The 20,716-nt window shown below is 44.6% G+C and overlaps 1 protein-coding gene across 4 annotated transcripts; it reads left to right on the forward strand.

The window, feature by feature from the left end:
* The first annotated feature begins 2,087 nt into the window (after positions 1-2,087).
* On the forward strand, positions 2,088-17,766 carry LOC125634505 (protein CLN8). 4 transcript variants are annotated; one of them, XM_048845357.2, is made up of 4 exons: positions 2,088-2,476; positions 4,188-4,269; positions 13,166-13,818; positions 15,106-17,766. In XM_048845357.2, the coding sequence occupies exons 3-4, from the start codon at positions 13,276-13,278 to the stop codon at positions 15,427-15,429; spliced, it is 867 nt and encodes a 288-aa protein (XP_048701314.1). In that variant the 5' UTR covers positions 2,088-2,476; positions 4,188-4,269; positions 13,166-13,275; the 3' UTR covers positions 15,430-17,766. The 4 variants fall into 4 exon arrangements, with proteins under 4 accessions (XP_048701314.1, XP_048701313.1, XP_048701315.1 ...); XM_048845356.2 differs by lacking the exon at positions 4,188-4,269; XM_048845358.2 differs by lacking the exons at positions 2,088-2,476; positions 4,188-4,269 and adding an exon at positions 7,822-8,597.
* The last annotated feature ends 2,950 nt before the right edge of the window (positions 17,767-20,716 follow it).

Genomic DNA, 20,716 nt, shown 5'->3' on the forward strand with positions numbered 1-20,716 from the left:
AGACTAGAAATAAGATACAAATTTTAACAGTGAGGATAATTGTTAACCACTGGAACAATTTACCAACAGTTGTGGTGCATTCTCCATCACTGGGAATTTTTAAATCTAGCCATGCTGTAGTACAACCGACCTGAAGAAGGAATTAATTCAGGGAAGTCCTATGGCCCGTGTTATGCACGATGTCAGACTAGAATTATCATAACAAAGGTCCTTTCTAGCCACAAAAGCTGTGAATCTATGTACAGTAGATTACAATTAATAGCAATCCTGATATTAGCAACTTCTGTTAATGGGAACCTATTGCTCAGAGCCAATCCCATTAATATCAATATTAATTGGATTCAGATACAGGCAATGGTGTGCTGCTTACCAGCAATTTTTTTTTAAAGAAAGGCCCCACCTGCAGGCAGGCTTGCAAAGCTGCAGCCGGGAAGGAAGTGCGGGGAAGTGCCTTCGCTGGTGGCAGCCCTACACACCTGCCTATGACCAGTGCTTCCTACTGGGGCTGCAATCCAGCAAACCTGCCTGCCCGAGGGGATGTGACGCTGTGGAAAAAGATTTCTTTTCTATACAGACTTGGGGCACGTCTACACTTACCTCCGGAGCGATTGATCCAGTGGGGGTCGATTCATCACGTCTAGTGAAGACACGATAAATCGACCACTGAGCGCTCTCACGTCAACTCCGGTACTCTACTCCGGTAGGCGGAGTCTGTGGGGGAGCATCAGCAGTTGACCTGCTGCAGTGAAGACACCGCGGTAAGTAGCTTTAAGTACGTCGACTTCAGCTACGCTATTTTTGTAGCTGAAGTTGCGTAATTTAGACCGACTTAGCTCATCCCCAGCCCCCCAGTGGAGACCAGGCCTCAGTGTTTGCGAGAGGGGAAGTATTGCCTCTTAGAGGTACCCAAGGGTGGCGTGTAATTTTCCCAGGTTGCTGGGTGGGGCCCGAGCTGGTTCTGTGTTGTATGAGCAAAAGGAACCCCTGGGATATTGCACCTGGCCCTTGTTGCCAACAACTCCACCTGGCAGAAGGGTTTCATAAATAATAACATTTCCAGTCTCTGCCCAGGCACCCGATGTACCAGCTTTGCATGTGGTAGTGGCAACGTGGACAAATGGGCATTGAAATAGGTCTGGCTGGGTCATAAGTAAACGTGCAGGATTCTAGACTAAACTTCTAGTCCTCCATGTTTGTTTACTTATGTGCCGGTTGCAAATCTATTATACATCTCTTGCGCAATATACAAATCAGTATAGGACTCTGATGCTTTTAAAGTGTGTATTAATGTTTCAATTTCAATTCAAATTTCCAAACAATCACTAAATTGGCAACATTGCATGTAACTAGTTCACAAAACTGGGGGGTGGGTGGGGAAATTGCGGGGGGGGGGGGAGGGTAGGGAAATCCCTGCTTGCAAGTATGTCATAAGACTGGGAAACATTTTGTACAGTGAATAAAATCATCTGAATATTGTTTTAATACAACACTAGGAATAAAAAATACATGCAGGAGAATTTAGCAATTTATGAAAAACTCTAGCAATCTTTTGTAAAATAAAAACTGCTCATGTACTGAATAATTACAGAATAATTTACATTTACTCTATCTGGTTAATAGATGGACCCTGTTCTAAATGCGATGTATCAAAGCTAGTTTAAGCTTGTTCAACAGGGCTGAAATTCACTTTGCCTACTTAAAGGCTGAGTACTCATCACTGTTAGCTAGAGCCTTATTTGTACCCCTGCACGAGGTGAATTTCACGCTGTAGGTGTCGTGAGATTGAAAGTGTGCTCTTGGAAACTATTGATCAGGACCATCTCAGTGTCACACAGACATGTTGGCTTCTAAAATTTCCTAATAATTAAAAGGACAGTGTTTAAGCCCCAAAATTAAGTTCCGTTAGCAGAAATAAATAAACAAAACCTAATATTAACAGAATTATTAGGATTTTTTAAAAAAAAGCAAGAACCCGAACACTGCATCATTTGCTAGGGCATAAGATACGCAAAGTGAAACTGAAAGGAGACTAACCGGGGCTGTGGAGACTAACACAGCCCACTGTGCAATGTTTTGTTAGGACTCGCTAGTGGAGTTGATCGCCCTTTTACTCAGTGCAACACAAAACCTGGCTGCAGCACCAGGGCAGACTGTGGTCTGACCCCACTCCTGCCACTGCAAATTAAGTTCCAAGGGGAACTGTGAACAACCACAAAGTCCCGCTTGCCAAAGCGGGGTATTTGGTGCGCTCCACTTTCCCCTCCGGGGAGGAAGCGATGGTTTACGTCAGGCCAAAACAAAGGGTGGGGCAGGAGGAAGCGAAAAGCAATATTAGCTGTTTACTGTAGTGACGAGCTGAGGCGCCAAGCTATTGCATTGCAGCTGCTTCTGCAAAGGTGGAAGAAGCAGCCCTGACTTCATTATCTTGCAGTCGGCTGATCGCTGCTGCAGTTGGAAGCACAGCAGAAACGAGCCAGTAAGTACCATGCAGTGGGTGCTGTGTGCAGAAGGGGTTTAATAACTACAGCACTCATTTTAGGGTGAGCCTAGGAGAACCTGCATATGGTTATTTCGTTGTTGTTCTTTCCCCCTCCTTTATTGATTCTTTTGCAAATATTTTCTGTGTGTTGTACGGTGCTGTTCCTTCTTGTGAGGAGGAGGAAATGGGGATGAGATAACGTTAACTGAGTGCTGGTTTTGGTTAAATGCTGCAAAATATCATACTTCCAGGAGAGACTATTGTATGAAGTCAGGGGAATTTCATGCAGCCTGTTAACCACTGTATTTAGAGGGCTGTACGTAACCGTGGTGGTGCTGCGGGGGAGGGCGTTTTGCTTTCGTTCTCGTTTTTTGTGGAGATATGAGAGGAAGATTTCTGGGGCTTTCCCAGTGTAACTATGCTGATATGAATGGACTGATTCTCCACTTCCTTGTACATTCTCTAGTTGTCTACATCTGTGCAGGATGAGTGCGAAATGCTACCAAATTAGAATTCTTAACTCTCCCCCTGATGCAGGATGCAAGGTGGTGGTAAGGAAAGGCCAGTGGAGTTGTTCAGGAGAGCAGAATCAGGCCCTCTCAGAATATAAATAAGCAATATTCCTTTGCTGTGTACCTATAAGGAGCGGAGAGGCAAAGCATCTCTGTAGAATCTGTTTACTTATGCTGCTAAATCCATATGTCTTCCTCTTCTGCCTCCCCCTAGAGCTCCCAGTCAAACTGTGTGAAATGAGATACACTCTGGGCAGTTCTCCCCCTGCCCATATTCACAGGATGTGCTGTCTGGCAGTCTCAGCAATCTAGTCTAATGCTTCAGCAAAATGGAACTGTGATCATGGATATTTTCAAACAAAAGTGAAAGAAAACATTGAGCTTCTTTTAACCACCGCATGTGGAGGAAGTTTTAGTTAACTTTATGCCCCCAAGCTTGAAAATTCTGGACTATATAGTTAATGATGACAGGCTTCAGAGGGGTAATTGTGTTAGTCTGTGTCAGTAAAAACAAGGAGGAATCCTTGTGACACCTTACAGACTAACAAACAAATTTATTTGGGCGTAAGCTTTTGTGGACTCTAACCCACAAAAGCTTATACCCAAATAAATTTGTTAGTCTCTAAGGTACCACAAGGACTCCTCGTTGTTTTTATAGTTAATAATATTAACTGTGATGCTGGCTGAGAAAATATGCAGGTTGTGTCTCTATGTCCTATCCGCTTAGTTAGCTTCAGGAATAAAAGACCTTTTAGAATGTGGTCCAGTTCTGGTCAGAAGCTGACCGTGCAATTTTGTTCACAAGATGATCCTGCAAGCTCTTTCTCATGCAAGTAGTCTCGTTTACTAGACTAAGGCTTTGTAGAATTATGCCCTTTGGTGTCTGATATTCCAAATTGCAAGCAAAACAACATTGTTGGGATTCCCTTCAAGACCTTTTCCACTCAACTGATCCAGAACACTTCAGTTCTGCGAGAACACTTCTATCCCGTTCTCTGGAACCCAAAAACTCAGTTCAAAGCTGGGCTTGTCACTGAGGTTTCTTTACTGGCATTTTAGAAAGCTGCACCTGAGGCGATCAGGTCAGTGGGGTAGGTTAGGGTGCACAACTCCAAAGTACATAGTTTTAAATCAGATTATACACCTATTTTAAAAGAGACTAACACATGCACATTACATTCTACATTGTATCACAGGCATTATGATTGGCTTACCAATTTTGTGAACCAGGCCCTGTATAGATCATCATGAGCTATCCATGTGCTACAAACTGTGCTGGTAAGCAAAGCGGCAGAGGCAACCTTATCACGCGTCTTCCATTTCTTTATCTACTAGCTACATGTTATTCACAAGGCCCCTTGTCAATTCATGCTTTGTCCATTGTCCATTTGTCCTGTGTTCTTACTTCTAATTTTCATTGTCCATACAAGGCTTACAAACCTGCAGACCTGTGATGCTGCATACATAATTAAAACACCTCACAGAACAGGGCTGTCTTTTCTTTAAACTTTGAAAAGTTGTATTTATTTTTTCGTAATATGACTTAATACAGAAAAAGATAAAACAGTTCTGATTACAACAAAGTACATATTTGTGTCTATCAAAGGTCTGTTAATGTAAACATATAATGAATAATTTCTTTTTTTTTTCTAGACAAAATTAAATGTGTTCACATGAACCTTAGATATTGGGCTCAATTTTCATGTAGGTCACATAATTCCGCTCCAGCAGTTCAAAGCTCTTTTATACTTCCAGTCAGTGTAAAGTGGCCTTAGTGTAAATGAGAATAAGGCCCATAGTGGCTGGTTTGTTGAAGCTTTAATCTGTACCTTGTAAACTTTTAAAAATAATTCCAGCTATGTATAGGGTGACCGTATTTCCCTATGCTGAATATGGGACACCTTGTAAAATTGCTTGTATTCCACAGCAATCAATCAGAACTATGCAGAACCCCCCCCCCCAACATGCTATAAAAACTCCAGAGTCCAGCAGGGAAAGGGGGGGCTCAGGGGTCTGGGGGGGGTGGCCTCGGGCATAGGCGTAGTATGACTTCTATTTTGGGGGTCAGGGGCCAGCAGGGCTCAAGCCAGGACACGGCTGGGGCTGTGCTGACTGACCACTGACTGAGCAGCAGGGGGATCAGGGAATATGGGACCATTTGCCCATTTTTTTAAAAAAAGGCGGGACACCTGCAATAAGACTTAAATACAGGACTGTCCCGTTAAAAATGGGATGGATGGTCACCCGAACTATGTACAAAAATTAGGTCAAATCCTTCCCTCGTGTGATTGAATTGAAGGCAGTCTAGATACACTAGGGATGAATTTAGGGGGTGGAGGTGATGCCCTCTCCTTGGGCACCACCATGTGGAGCTGGCCCGAGACCCGCCAGGCCCTGCCCCCTCCTCCAAAATATCAGTCAAACTTTGCCTATGCCCGAGCTTCCCCGCCTCCTGGTGGCTGAAGCCTGGAGCCTCTCCCATTGCATCCTGGAGTTTTTATAGCATGTCGGAGGGAGCCTCGGCAAGAAAAAGATTGAGAACTCCTTCTCTACAACATTTGCAAATGGTAGCTGTGATCCTAAATAAAGAAGTGACTAGCCTAAGGATGAGGAAAGAAGAATTAGAAGAAGAAGAATTAGTGAACAATCTGAGGGCAGAAATGTAGGCATTAAAAGACAAGGACAAGGAATTGGCTAGTCTAAGAGTGGAGGCTAATATGTGGAAAGCATAGCATATGTTAGCGCTAGAGTCATACCTCACAGAAGGAATCAGAGAAAGAAAAGAAAGTAGCTAATGCAAAGGCCGAAACAGCTAACTTAAAAGCAGACACTAATATGCTGAAAGTAGAGGCTGACACTCTAAGAGCAACTATCTTAACACAAGGAGCTCAGATTGTAGCCGTGCAGAAAGAAGCGAATGATGCACTGCTAGAATAGGGCAAGTTAAGGCAGGAAGTGACAGCATGGAAACAAAAAGCATCAGATGGGCAAGCTGCAGTAAGAGCTGTGCCCACCGATACGAAAGAGAAGAATGGTTGGTCCGTGCCAGAAATGTGCTCTGAAAAGTGTGTTGCAAGCGAGAAAAGAGGTGTAAAGCGAGTAAAGGGGCAAAGGAAGAAACTTTGATGGTGATTTCCCTAAATTGTGCATCGAAGAGGAAGGGACCAACCCTTGGGACAAGGACTCCTCTGATTTGTACTATGAGAGGGACAACCCCTCTTTCTCAGAGACTTTACACCCCAGAACCAATTAGGGCAGTGGGCAAGTTCAAGGGTCCCCTGAATAAGGAGTACAGTTTAAGAATGCAGAAGTTAGAGGCACAGGTGCCGACTTTCCAAAGTGCCGGGGGTGCTTGAGTCCCCGGTCTGCCCCAAGGCCCCACCCCGTCTCTTCCCACTCAGCTCCACCCTTGCCCTGCTTCTTCCCAGCCCCTCTCTACCCCGCCCCACCTCTTCCTGCCCAGTTCCACCCCCCCCCCGCGAGCGTGCCGCATCCTTCCTCCTCCCCCCTCCCTCCCAGCCTCCTGCATGCCACGAAACAGCTGATCGCAGTGGGCGGGAGGCGCAGGGAGGGAGGGAGAAGTGCTGATATGTGGGGCCCACCGAGGGGCCGCAGGTGCTAGGGGCGTGGGGGGAAGCTGATGGGGGGCTGCCGGTGGGTCCTCAACACTCACCATTTTTTCTCTGTGGGTGCTCCAGCCCCAGAGCACCCATGGAGTTGGCGCCTATAGTTAGAGGAATCAAAAATGTTGGGAGAGTCCTTAAATCAGATTCAGCAGCAACTGGAGTTTTGCCTTAGGGAGAAGACTCAGTGCAAGACTGAGAATTCCACACTGCAAGTAAAAGCGGTAAAGGAAGCACTAGAGATTGAAAGGCTGCAGCACACTTGTGACAAGCAGCAGCAGATAATTATGATGTTAAGGGAGCAAAATTGCTGCTTGGGGAAAGTATACTGCCACACAGGGAGCAGTAGCTGCAGCTCTGGATTCCCAGAGTTCGCAGACTGTGACTGACCACACACTTTGCTGGTATAGTGCGAGAAACTGCTGTCTGTAGGAATTTGCTATATTAGATAGCAGTTTTTTATAATCCCTTTCATATGAGTAACTGCTACAGGTAGCAAGCACCAGGCTGTGCGGGGGGAGGGGGCAGCGGGGCTGAGGCAGGCTCCATGCCCAGCTCCGCACAGCTCCCAGGAAACGGCAGCACATCTGACTCCTAGGCGGAGGGGCGGCCTGGGGTAGGGGAGCTATGCATGCTGCCGCCTCCTGCCAGCGCCACCCCGAGCGCTGGCTCCGCAGCTCCCATTGGCTGGGAATCTGCGGTGGAAGTGAATCCTGGACGCATCCAGCTTCCTTCATCCCCAGGAAATGCTGGGGAAGAACTGGTAAGGCTGCTATTTAAGGGGCCATGTGAGGTCAGCATGTCATGGAGCCCCTGCGAACTGCACCAGCCAGAGCTGCCCGGAGCCCGCCCCCCAAGCCCCAACGCCCTGCCCCAGTTTGGAACCCCCCTCCCGCTCCATCCCGGAGCACGCATCTCACACCCCCGTCCTTCACCCCAACCCCTTGCCCAGACCTGAGCCCTTTCTGCACTCTGAATCTCGGTCCCACCCACCCCCAGTCCAGTGCCCCCTCCTGCACCCCAAACCCATCATCCCTGACCTCACCCTGGAGCCTGTACCCCTGAGCCCATACCCCAGAGCTCATACCCCCTCCCACAACCCAACCCTCTGCCCCTGCCCGGAGCCCCCTCTCACACGTCGAACCCCTCGGCCCCACCCCCTAGCCTGGAGCCCCCTCCTGCACCCCAAACCCCTCATCCTCAGCCCCACCCCAGAGCCTGCACCCTAACCCAGGAGCCCATACCCCCTCTCTGCCCCCTAGCTCCCTCCCCTACCGCCAGCCCCAAGCATGGGGCATGGGGTCACTTGCAGGTTTAAACTAATGTAAATGGTGAATTCTCTGTAACTTGCAGTTTTTAAATCATGATTTGAGGACTTCAGTAACTCAGCCAGAGGTTCTGGATCTATGACAGGAGTGAGTGGGTGAGGTTCTGGGGCCTGCAATATGCAGGAGGTCAGACTAGATGATCATAATGGTCCCTTCTGACTTTAGTAAAAGTATCTGAGTAAGAATATACATTACAATTTTAAACCTAACCAGTGACCCTTAAGTGACTTGCCACAAGATTCAGAACATATTAGTGTTAGAGCTGAGTGGGTCTAATATTTATTTAATTTTCTTTCTTGATATAAGAATTAGATACAGTGCTCCTGTCAGATATTGCTAAGTTATTATCTGGAAAAATGTTAGCGTTTTCAGTTGCCTAAGTAGCCCCTGGAGTCATGGTTAAAATTGTGCCCCCTGTCCAATCTGAAATAACACCCCTGTGGGCAGGCCCAGAATTTGCCCGTCTCGCTACGCACACCGCACTGGCCTATCTGGAGCCAGCCTCCCAAATATAGAAGTCAAACTATACCTAGCTGACTCTGCAAAGGTGGAAGAAGCAGGCCTGACTTCACTGAATTCACTGCTGTTGAGCACATGACAGGAAAACACTGAAGCTGCGGGGAGAAACTGTAGAACAACCGAAACAGACTAGCCGGTAAGTAGCATGCAAAGGGTGGTGCCTGGAGAAGGGCTTCATTAACTACAGCACTCACTTTACTGAATGTAAAGGGTGGACCTAGGAGAACCTGCATATTGGTATTTTGTTGTTGTTTTCCCCTCCTGTACTGATTCTTTTGCAAATATTTTCTGTGTGTTGTACTGTTCCTTCTTGTGGGAGGAGGAAGTGGGGATTAGACGGTGTTAACTACCTGCTGGTTTTAGTTAAATGCTGAGAAAACATCATACTTCCAGAATAGCGTTGCCAACTTTCTAATTGCAGAAAGCCAAATACCCCTGCTCTGCCCCTTCTCCGATGCCCTGCCCCCACTCCCTCTGTCCCTCCTGTGCTTTCCCCCCACCCTAGCTCACTTGCTCATTTTCAGGGGGCTGAGGCAGGGGCTTAGGGTGCGGAAAAGGGTGAGGGCTCCGGCTGGTGGTGCGAGCTCTGGGGTGGAACTGAGGATGAGGGGTTTGGCGTGCAGGAGGGGGCTCCAGCCTGGGGAGTGGGGCTGAGGATTTTGGAGTGTGGGAGGGGGCTCCGGGCTGGGGCAGGGGGTTGGGGTGTGGGAGGGCTGAGGGCTCCGGCTGGGGGTGTGGGCTGTGTGGTGGGGCCAGGGATAAGGGGTTTGGAGTGCAGGAGGGGGTTCACGGCTGGGGCAGGAGGTTGGGGTGTGTGGGGGGGTGCGGAGTCTGAGCAGCACTGACCTTGGGCAGCCCCGGCATTTCCCGGGATGGAGGAAGTCCATGCGACTCCCAGGAAGCGGCTGGCATGTTCCTCTGGCTTCTGTGCGGGGGGAGCTGCAGAGCTGGCACTTGGGATGGTGTTTGCGGGCAGGGGCAGCGCACAGAGTCCCCCTGGCCGCCCCTTCACCTAGGAGCCGGAGGGACATGCCATTGCTTCCCAGGAGCTGTGTAGAGCTGCATGGAGCCTGCCTGCCCCACTGTGGCCAACTGGACTTTTAGCAGCCTGGTCAGCTGTGCTGACTGGAGGTGGCGGGATCCCTTTTCGACCAGGCGTTTTGGCTGAAAACTGGACGCCTGGCAACCCTATTTCCAGGAGAGAGGCTGTTTCTTGAAATCAGGGGAATTTCACACAGCCTGTGAATCACTGTATTTAGAGAGCTGTAGGTAACTGTGCTGGGCAGGGGGAGGGCAGGGAAGGGGCATTTTGCTTTCTTTGTCTTTTATATGGAGAGTTGAGATATGAAGGTTTTCAGGGCTTTCTCGTCACACCAATGTAACTATGATGATGTTAATGGCCTGATTCTCCACTTTCTTGTATGTTGCGTAGTTGTGTACATCTGTGCAGTGTGAATGTAAAATGCTATCAAATTAGAATTCTTAACTCTTCTTAACTGGTCCAAGATGCAAGGCAGTGGGAAGGAAGGGCCAGTGGAGTTACTGTGGTTTAAAGGAGAGCAGAATCAGGCCCTCTGAGAATATAAATAAGCAATATTCCTTTGCTCTCTAGCTATTAGGCTGCCATCCTCTTTTTCTGTTATTTATTCTATTGAGGAGTAGAGAAGGAAAGCATCTCTGTAGAAGCTTTTTACTTGTTTTGCTAACAATCCATATTGCTTCCTCTTCTATCTCCTACCAGAGGTCCCAGTCAGACCGTGTTAAATTAGTTCTTCCCCTGGTCATATTGACGGGATGTGCTATGTCCAGCAGTCACAGCGATCTAGTCTAATGCATCAGCAAAATAGACCTGTGGCATGGATGTTTTAAAACAAAGAAACAAAACGTTCATCTTCTTTAAAACACCTCATGTGGAGAAAGTTTTAATTAACTTTGTGCCCCCAAGCTTGAAAATTCTGGGCTATACAATTAATAATAACTGTGATGCTGACGAAGCAATAGAGAGGTTACTTCTGTATGTCCTACCCTCTTAGTTAGCTTCAGGAAAAATAAAACTTTTAGAAAGTGGTCTAATTTTGTTTAGAAGTTGACCATGCAATTGTATTCACAAGATGATCCTGCAAGCCCTTTCTCATGCAAGTAGTCCTGTTTACTTTAGAATAAGATTTTGTAGTATTATGCCCTATTTATTTTTTTTGGTGTCTGATGTTCCAATTTGCTAGCAAAACAACATTGTTGAGATTCCATCTGAGATCTTTTCCATTTAGCTTATCCAAAATGCTTTGTCCAGTTCTGGGAAAACACTTCACCCAGTTCTCTGGAATCCAAAAACTCAGTTCAAATCTAGGTGTGTCACTGAGGTTTCTTTATTGGTATTTCATAAAGCTGCATCTCCAGTGATCAGGTCAGGTGTAGTGGGGTAGGTTAGGGAGCATCACAGCTCCAAAGTCCATAGTTATAAATCAGATTATATACAGGTTCTAAACCAGACTAACACGTGTATTACATTCTACACTGTGTCACAGGCTTTATGATTGGCTTGCTAATTGTATGAACCAGGCCCTGTATAGATCATGAGTATGGATATGATTTTGTCACAGTAGAATTAAGCCGAATTCACAGTCATGGTAAAAATGTACAAAATCAGGTATGGTCACGGTGGGACTGAAGTTGAAGCCTGAGCCATACCGCAAAGGATTGACAGACGAAGCCTGAACCCCGCCACATTGAGGGCGGAGAGGGGGACATGCACAGACAGAGCCCTGCCAAAGTCACGGAGATCTGTTAAAGTCATGGAATCCATGACCTCCATGACCAAATTGTATCCTTCATCATGAACTATCCATACACTACAAACTGTGCTAGTAAGCAAAGCTGCAGCTGCAAGCTTATCATACTTTACTAGTTTTCTGACTATTTCTTCATCTACTTCCTGTTTATTATTTACAGGGCACTTGTGAATTCATGCTTTGTCCATTGTCCATTTGTCCTGTTTCCTTATTTCTGGTTTTATTTTGTGCATGCAAGGCATACAAATGTGCTTACCTGTGATGCTACATACATAGTTAAAACAGCTCACAGAAGAGAGAACTGTAAGAAGCAGGGTTACCTTTTTGTACTCTTTGAAAAGTTTTAATTATTTTTCATAATATGAATTAATACAGAAAAAGATTAAAAAGTTCTAATTATAACAGACAAAAACTATGCACTTGCATGTATCAAAAGTTCTGTTAATGTAAACATATAATAAAGAAAAATATTTACACTATTACTGATATTATTTTGTCTTAAAAAAAAAAGTGTGTTTACATGTACTATAGAGATAGGGCTCAGTTCTCATTTACATTTAGCCCACATTATTCTGCTTCAACAGTTCCAGGCTCCTTTATACTTCCACGCAGTGTAAAGTGGCCTTAGTGTAACTGAGAATGAGGCCCATAGTGGCTGGTTTGTTGCAGCTTTAATCTGTACCCTGTAAACTGGGCTTGTACGTTTGTTCCTAAAGACTCATAGATTCCTAAAACCTCATGTCTATGTTGCCTTGTAAAATCAGTGGCAGAGAGGCTCAGAGCCCAAAGCTTATGCTATGGCACTAACCCAGTGGTGGGCAACCTGCAGCCCACGGGCCGCTCGCGGCCCATCAGGGTAATCCACTGGTGGGCCGTGAGACAGTGTTTACATTGACCATTGACTACATTGACTGCAGGCACGGCCATCTGCAGCTCCCAGTGGCCATGGTTCGCCATTCCTGGCCAATGGTTACTGCAGGAAGCTCTCAAACTCACCCCTTCCATGGATTTCAGAACCCAAGATCCAACTGGAGCCCAAACATCTACACAGCTGTTTTTAGCGCCGTAGCAGGAGCCTGAGTCTGTAGCACAATAGCGCAAACCTGACTCTGTACATCAGGGCTCAGAGACTCACTGCTGTGGATTTTAAGATACAGTGTAGACCTATCCAGAGGGCTCTACAGGTGAAAAATGAAGGTTCAATGGTGCTTAAACATGCTGCTAAAGAATTGTAAGCCTCGGCTGTGGTTGTGTTTTTCTCCCTTTAACACTAGCCTCCTTTGTTTATGTTTATGTAGGAGTTGTTTCTGTTCACACCTGGAGTGTTAACTTTGTTAGAAGTAAAAAACATTGGTCATAAAGCAGATTTCAACTGTTACGTGAGGAAGGCGTGGGGGGGAATGATTTTGGCATATATGCTGTTTTACAAATGTGTTGTCAGTAGTGTTAGCAAAACACTTCAGCCAGACGGACTTCTTGAGGAATGATTTATAAAGGCAATGGAAATCTTGAAGAAGACAAAGAACAGTATGCAGTCTACATAAAAACCAGTAAGGAAAATGATAAGGAAAAGGTATTATATTTTTACATAACTAGGGAACAAAAGGTGAATGTTTTGTGACTGTAACATCCATTGGCATGAATAGTTCTGCAAGTAAGGAAACAGGGAGTCTCTCTCTATAGCTCATCTTCTCTTTTATGTACCTCGTTGAGACCCTGAAGGTTAATTATCAGCCTTGACCAAGGTTTTTTTATGTCAATTCTAAACTGTTGGGAAATACTAGTGGAAACAGTAACAAATGCTAAACTGTAGTGAAACTAGCGAGCTTTCATAAATGGGGAGATCACATATAGACACACATACAACCATTCTCTGCAAGTATTGAGTTATTTATTTTATTTTATTTATTTGCAGATGGGTTTCTGCTCTGTGTAACAGCCCAGGCTCAGTAGTCTTATAGTAGACCAACGTGTGAGTAAGACACTTCAGACTCCTTGCAGATATTTTGAATAATAGAAGAAGAAATGAATCTTGCAAATGATGGTGCAACGTTCAGTGCCATTTATGACTGGAACTATGTTCTGTGGGAAGTTCGTTTGAAGTTACTAGCAGCTGGTTTTTTCAGTTACCTGGGAGTATTTATTACAGCTCACTGGCTGTCCTCATGGATCAGTGCCACTTATTGCACTTTGTCAACAAAGCAGAAGATCTTCTGGAATATGGATATCACACGTGGCCTATTTGCAGTTCAGAGTTGTGGAGCTGGCTTGTGGGCCTTGCTTATAGATCCAGTTTTTCAAGTTGACCAAGTGTATTCACAGCAAAAATGGAGCTGGTTTCATTGCTTAATAGCCGCTGGCTACTTCTTGCTTGAAAATATCGTTTTTAATGTGTCTAACATTGTTTTCAGGGTATTTAATGTGTTCGAAGGAGTTCATCATTTATTTGCCTTTGGTGGGCTTCTTGGTCTGATAATTAACATAAAGTCTGGACACTATCTACCCCTGATGGGTCTGCTACTTGAGATGAACACTCCTTCATACTGCATATCCTCTATTCTTGCAAGGGTAAGAACTTGCTGTATTAATTATGGGTGAGAGAAGTTACCATCATAGTCCTCATAGTTCCTCCTCCTCAAAACAAATCAGCAAACAAAGAAATATTGGCCTCTAAAATGGCAGATTAGTTCTGGGGTCAAGAAAGAAATTTTTCTTCCAAACTTGAAGTGATGTGTCCATTGGAATCGTTAATTATAACACCCTAACAATAATTAAATATTTTCTGGAAAATCTTTTAACTTTTTTTTTTACCCATTTTGTAGCAAAGAAACAAAAAGAAAGAAATTTTAAGAAATTAGTTTACAGACTCACTAGTTGGGATCTAGTGCACAGGAGCAAAGATTAGGTGATTAAACTCTATTTTTAAAAGATTTTTTTTTTTTAAGTCTGAAAATAGTAACATGAGAATGTGTGATCACCTCCAACAAGCTTAATGCAGACCATTACATATCTGCTGGAGATTAAAAATATGTCCATGTGTGCTCACACACAAACAAGTGTTTATGTACATTATGTATATTCTGTGGATGCAGAGAGGGAGAACAGCCTTGAGAAGAGCTGCCATGCTTGTAGGGAGAGAGGAAATCGGCCCTGCTTCCCAAACCATAATCTGTTCCAAAGAGTGTGTCTTAGAGCAGTGGTTTCCAAACTTGTTCCGCTGCTTGTGCAAGGAAAGCCCCTGGCGGGCCGGGCCAGGCCAGTTTGTTTACCTGCCGCGTCTGTAGGTTCCGCTGAACCTGCAGACGCGGCAGGTAAACAAACTGGCCTGGCCTGGGCCGCTAGGGGCTTTCCCTGCACAAGCGGCGGAACAAGTTTGGGAACCACTGTCTTAGAGGTTTAAACTTAAATCCTAAAATATCCTGACTCTTTAGAACTACAGCCACAAGTCCTGGCACGATCACCTCAACCCTTCTGCATGTGTAGATGCTAGAGCAATTTGAGAGTCATGGTCTACCTGAGTGGTGTTGGCCAAAACTTCCAAGATCTTGCTAGTCCTTGCACACTTTTGTGACATATGTTTTGTTTTGATCATTTTCTTCCATCATCAGTTGGCTGCATCTGACTGATGCGGTATTATGCAAAGTGATTTAGAATTCTGCTAGACAAAAGGTGCCATATATATGTGCAATCTTTTAGCAGTCTAGAGAAAAATGATTGAGAGAATGTTTGTATGGCAGTTTACACTAAACAAAACAGGAAAACTAAATATGTGTGTCTCTTATTTCTAGAAAATTCTGACTGCCTTAACATGAAGGTGCAATCTCATTTCTTTCTCTTTGTTGTTGTCTCTTCCAGATTGGCTGTGCTAATACCCTTTTTTGGAAGGCAAACCAATGGATAAATATCCATATGCTTCACTGCCGCATGGTCCTTATTTATCACATGTGGTGGGTGTGTATTTCCCATTGGAATGATGTGGTGGAAAATCTGGGACTTCCATATTTTATTGTTTTTTTCATGGGTTTAAGTACACTTACGTTAATACTTAATCCATACTGGATATTCAGATCGACTCAGCGGCTCTTTGTTCCAGTTGACAGGAAATTTCCAAAAACAGCAGTGAAAAATGCATCCTATGAAAATTTAAATAGTGAAACATTCCAAAAGAAGAGGATATAGTTCTGCAACAGCTATTCGGGTTACAGTAAAATATGTCCAGGAGAAAATGGTGCAGGTTTACTAGCCAGTCCATGAAAATAGAATTGCTTACAAGAAGTCTATGAATGTATTGATCTATTTGCAGTTTGCTATCAGTGTACTATACTCATTTGTCAATAGTGTTTTAAAATTGTTGCTGTCTATCTTTAAAATACACACACACTCTTTGACTCAGTCAGGATTTATGCCAGTAATTTTAGTCTGGGAGCATAATGTAATAAAATCTCATTCTGGGGGGGAGGGGCAAATTAATGATAGAAATGTAAGGGAGGTGTCATTTGATTCATAAAAATCTACAGAATCATAATTTCAATGATGTTAATGTCTGTAGCATGGCAGGAGGGATTCACTGACTTTCCTCTCCCCTGCTCCCCATCTCCAGGTCCTCCCAGTTGGTGGAAATTTTATGATAGAACTTTGTCAGAAATGGGTCAAATTACCTATTATTCAAAGCCCTTTCTCCCATGAACACAATGGTACCAAACATGACAAACCCAAAACAATTAGGTAGATATATATTGGAGAAAATATTGAAATATAAACTTTTAAAATTGTTCTTTAACACAAGGAAGCATTGCTTGCATGAAAAAGACACTGACCTTTGGCAATCCTAACAAGTTTAGTCTTGACATGGAGGATTGAAAATATTTATTGGTCAACATTGTCATCAGTGTCATTACTGTCTAGGGCTAGTGATAGACACGTTATCACATTGATACTCATCCATGCCACGCTCACACATCTCTGTATAAGGCAGACAGCTGGCCAGACATCTGCAAGATGTTGAGCATCTTGTCTTTGTGCATGAGATTTTGATTAGCTGAAGGATTGATTTAGGAGTGCATGGTATTTCATGCATAACTGGTACAATCAGTGCATCCTCCAAGACCTATCTGTCCCCAATAAGAGAGGGTAAGTTTTAGATGCACGCAGTCATTCTGGAGCCATTCCATTGCTTGATAATTTGCCCTCTTGATAGCAGACATAAATGCATCTCTTGTCAATGGCAATTTTTCTCCATTTTTCTGCTTATTTTTTAAACATCTACCATGAATCTCTGTAAGTGTCATAATGTTCATCTTCAAATGGTAAATTGAGCATATGTACGCCTCTAGTGCATTTACGTCCTCATCTGTGACTGTCTCAGCCATTGTGAGCACCTTCAGCGCAAGGACAGAGTCTTCGGAGGCTGAATGAAATGCCTTCCTGTAAAATCATCTGGTCTTTCTAGCCAGCCTCCAAGCAGTGTCACATTCCAAAAAGGGTCTGGAAACCTGGCAATGCGGCTGTTGAGCAGGTCTATAAAGACCCAGGTCTAGTGACACAACACATTTTGATTCAATTTTGAAGATGTATTTGTTCATATATTCCAGCTCCATAAGGAATGTTTACTGAACTGAGCGATGAGTGGGGAATAGCATTGTTGGGATGGTGCCAAATTGGTGTGACCATACGGAATGAACGGTGAGAGCATAACCTGACATAACTTAAACATGGCTGAAGGGCTGCAGAGGATCCTGGGAGCAGGTTCCCTTTAAGCAGAAGCAAATTTGATAAAAAACTGGAAAAGTCTGCGTGTACAATCAATATTGAACCTATTGGTCAGCAAATATGGACCCATGCAAAAATAAATATCACATGTATAAAGTTCTAGCATGGAGCACAGGTCGACCTGATTATAGTGACCCTATCGCAAGGACTCACACAGAGAGCCAGAGTGAATGACTGATGAGTAAAAGTGGGGTGATCTTCGTTTGGTACCACCACCCCCAGCTCCTTCTAAAACACTAATTAGGTAAAAATTAGTCACCACACACCCACTGGGCATGCTTTTAAGGCATGTGACTCCTCTGAGGAAAAAGAGTATAAGAGTCAAGCAAAGTAAATTACTGTGTTTGGGATTCCTTAATTGATGTTTGAAGAAGCAACGCTGCTCGACAGAGTAGTCAAAACTCTGTTCCGTGGGCTCGAGTAGGACTGTGAACCAGAGGGGCCTCAAGGCAACCAAGACCTTGCCTCGAGGGAATCCGAGACAGACCAGAGGGCTGAGAAAAACAGACCAGGAGAGAAGAAGCCGTCTATAAAATTGGCAACCACCTTCTCTGTTTGCCAAGCAGGAACTGTGTGGGACCAGCGCAGGGCCTTTTTATGTATGTTTGTGAAAGAGAGACTCATTAAGAGGAATGTATAGCTCTTAATGTATAGCTCTTAATGTCTCACATAGGAGTTATGTGTTTAATATAACCCTTTACCACTTCTGTAATTCCTTCTCAATAAACTGCTGTGTATTGAAGATAATTACTGTGGACCTTTTTCACTGGTATGACCGTAATCTGCTCCACCGGGAGCCAGTTAAGATCCATTTCAGGGGTAGTAGAGCCCCCTGTTGTCAACATAGTGTGACGTTCCCCTGGTGAAATCTGGACTGGTGATCTGCTAGGTCACTCCAATTCTCAACTCTGGGAGCCAGCCTTACCCTGCTCTGCTGTGAGAATCCCCACTCCCAGGCTGTTCACACATAGCCTCTAGCCTGGAAGCTGCTCCCAGCTACTTAAGTTAGCACTTTTGGTGAGCCACTGCTTGGATTGTGCAACTGAATGACACTAGCCAATATCTCCGGTCCCAGACACAACCCTAGGAACCTTCAGTTATGCCCACTGGACACTGCAAGCTTATATGAGTTTGTCAATTTAACAAAGAAATTGATATGTACCAGGCTTGTTATCCCAAATAAATTTATTAACTACAAAAGATAGATTTTAAGTGATTATAAATCAAAGCATAACAAGTCAGATTTAGTCAAATGAAATAAAAGCAAAACACATTCTAAGCTGATTTTAACATTTTCAGTGCCCTTACAAATATAGATGCTTCTCACCATAGGCTGTCTGGTTGCCCTTCAGCCAGGCTCTCCCCTTTGATCAGCACTTCAGTTGCTTGGTGGTAGTGTCTGAAGATGGAGGTGGAAGAGAGAGGAAGAGCATGGCAATCATCTCTCCCTTTTATCATGTCCTTTCTTCCCTCTTGGCTTTGCCCCCCCCCCCTTCAGAGTCAGGTGAGCATTACCTCATTGTAGTCCCAAACCGTTATTGCATGTAGTCAGGGGAATTTCACACTGCAAACCACTATATTTAGAGGTCTGTCTGTAACTGTGCTGGTGCTGGGTGAAAGGGAGGTGTTTTGCTTTCTTTTTTTGTGGGGAGTTGAGCAAGGAAGGTTTCTGGGTGTTTCTTTTCACCCCAGTGCACGGTGCTAGAACAGAGTGTGCTGTGATCCACTGAACCAGACTGTAAACCATGTGTATAATGGAAATCACTTCAAACCAGGGGTGCTGCAGCACACCCTGCACCTATGCCGCAGTGTAAATATGTTGACGTTAATGAGACTGATTCTCCACTTCCTTGTACTTTGCCAAGGTGTATAATAAGAACATAAGTGCAGAGTGAGTGTAAAATGCTACCAAATGAGCATCCTTAACTCTCAGTGGTCCAAGATGCAAGGCAGTGGGAAATAAGGCCCTGTGGATTTCCTCTGGTGTAACTGAGACTATAAATAAGCAACATTCTTTTGCTCTGTAGCTAGGGGGATAATATCTTCATTTGTGTGATTTATTATAGGAGCAGGAAGGCAATCTGTAGGATTGTTTTATTTATGCTGCTAACAATCCCCATGGTTCCTCTTCTAACTCCCACTAGAGTTTCCAGTTAAGCTCTGTGAAATTAGAAGATATTCTCTGGGCAGCTATTTTCCTGGCCACATTCACAGGATATGCTGTGTCTAGCGGTCATGGCAATCTAGTCTAATGCATCATCAAAATGGATCTGTGATTATGGATATTTTAAAATAAAAATGAAAGAAAATGTTCAGCTTCTTTTAATCACATCAAGTGGAGGAAGTTTTTATTAACTTTATGCCCCCAAGCTTGAAAATTCTGGGCTATACAATTAATAATAATTGTGATGCTGGGAGAGACAATAAAGAGGTTGTTTCTCTCAGTCCTACCCTCTTAGTTAGCTTCAGGAATAATAGACCTTTTAGAATGTGGTCTAATTCTTTTCAGAAGTTGACGGTGCAATTCTCTTCACAAGATGATCCTGTAAGCACTTACTCATGCAAGTAGTTCCATTTACTAGACTATGGTTTTGTAGAATTATGCTCTGTTTTGGTGTCTGATATGACAAATAACAATCAAAATAGCATTGTTGGGATTTCCCCCGTCACCCCGCAAGACCTTTTCCATTCAACTTATCCAGAACATTTGGTCCAGTTCTGGGAGAACACTTTATCCAATTCTGTGGAATCCAAAAACTCAGTTCAAGTTGGGATTCATCATTAAGGTTCCTTGATTGGCTTTTCAGAAATCTGCACCTGAGGTGATCAGGCTCAAGTGTAGGGGGTAGGTTAGGGTGCATCACAACTCCAAAGTACATAGCTACAAATCAGATTTTATACCTATCTATTCGAAAACAGACTAACACATGCATTACATTCTATATCAGTAGTTCTCAAACTGCGGGTCGTGACCCTGTTTTAATGGAGTCGCCAGGACTGGCATTAGACTTGCTGGAACCAGGGGTGAAGCCCGAGCCCAACCGCCTGGGGCCAAAGCCTGAGCCCCAGCACCCAAGGCGAAACATGAGTGCTTCAGCCCTGGGTGGCGGGGCTCAGGTACAGGCCCCCTGCCTGGGGCTGAAGACTTGGGCTTTGGCTTTGTGGCCCCCCACTCCCCAAGGCAGCAGGGCTTGGGCTTTGTCTCCCCCCACACACCCCGGGGTCATGTAGTAATTTTTGTTGTCAGAAGGGGGTCGTGATGCAATAAAGTTTGAGAACGCTTGTTCTACATTGTGTCACACGCTTTATGTTTGGCTTACTAATTGTGTGAACCAGGCCCTGTTTAGATCATTAGTTATCCTTGTACTACAAACGGTGCTAGTAAGCAAAGCTGCAGCTGCAAGCTTATCACACTTTACTCTTCTATTTCTTTATGTACTAGCTACATATTATTTACAAATAGGGTTGCCAGGTTTCTGGTTTTGACCGGAACACCCCATCGAAAAGGGACCCTGGCGGCTTCAGTCATCACTGCTGACCAGGCGGTTAAAAGTCCAGTCGGCGGTGCAGCGGGGCTTAGGCAGGTTCTCTGCCTGCCATGCTCCACGTGGCTCCCAGATGCAGCGGCATGCCCCCCCCTCTGGCTCCTACACATAGGGGCAGCCAGGGAGCTCCGTGCGCTGCCCCCACCCCAAGC

The sequence above is a fragment of the Caretta caretta genome, chromosome 3 (genome assembly GCF_965140235.1).
Source record: "Caretta caretta isolate rCarCar2 chromosome 3, rCarCar1.hap1, whole genome shotgun sequence".
In the NCBI taxonomy this organism is placed as follows: Eukaryota; Metazoa; Chordata; order Testudines; family Cheloniidae; genus Caretta; species Caretta caretta.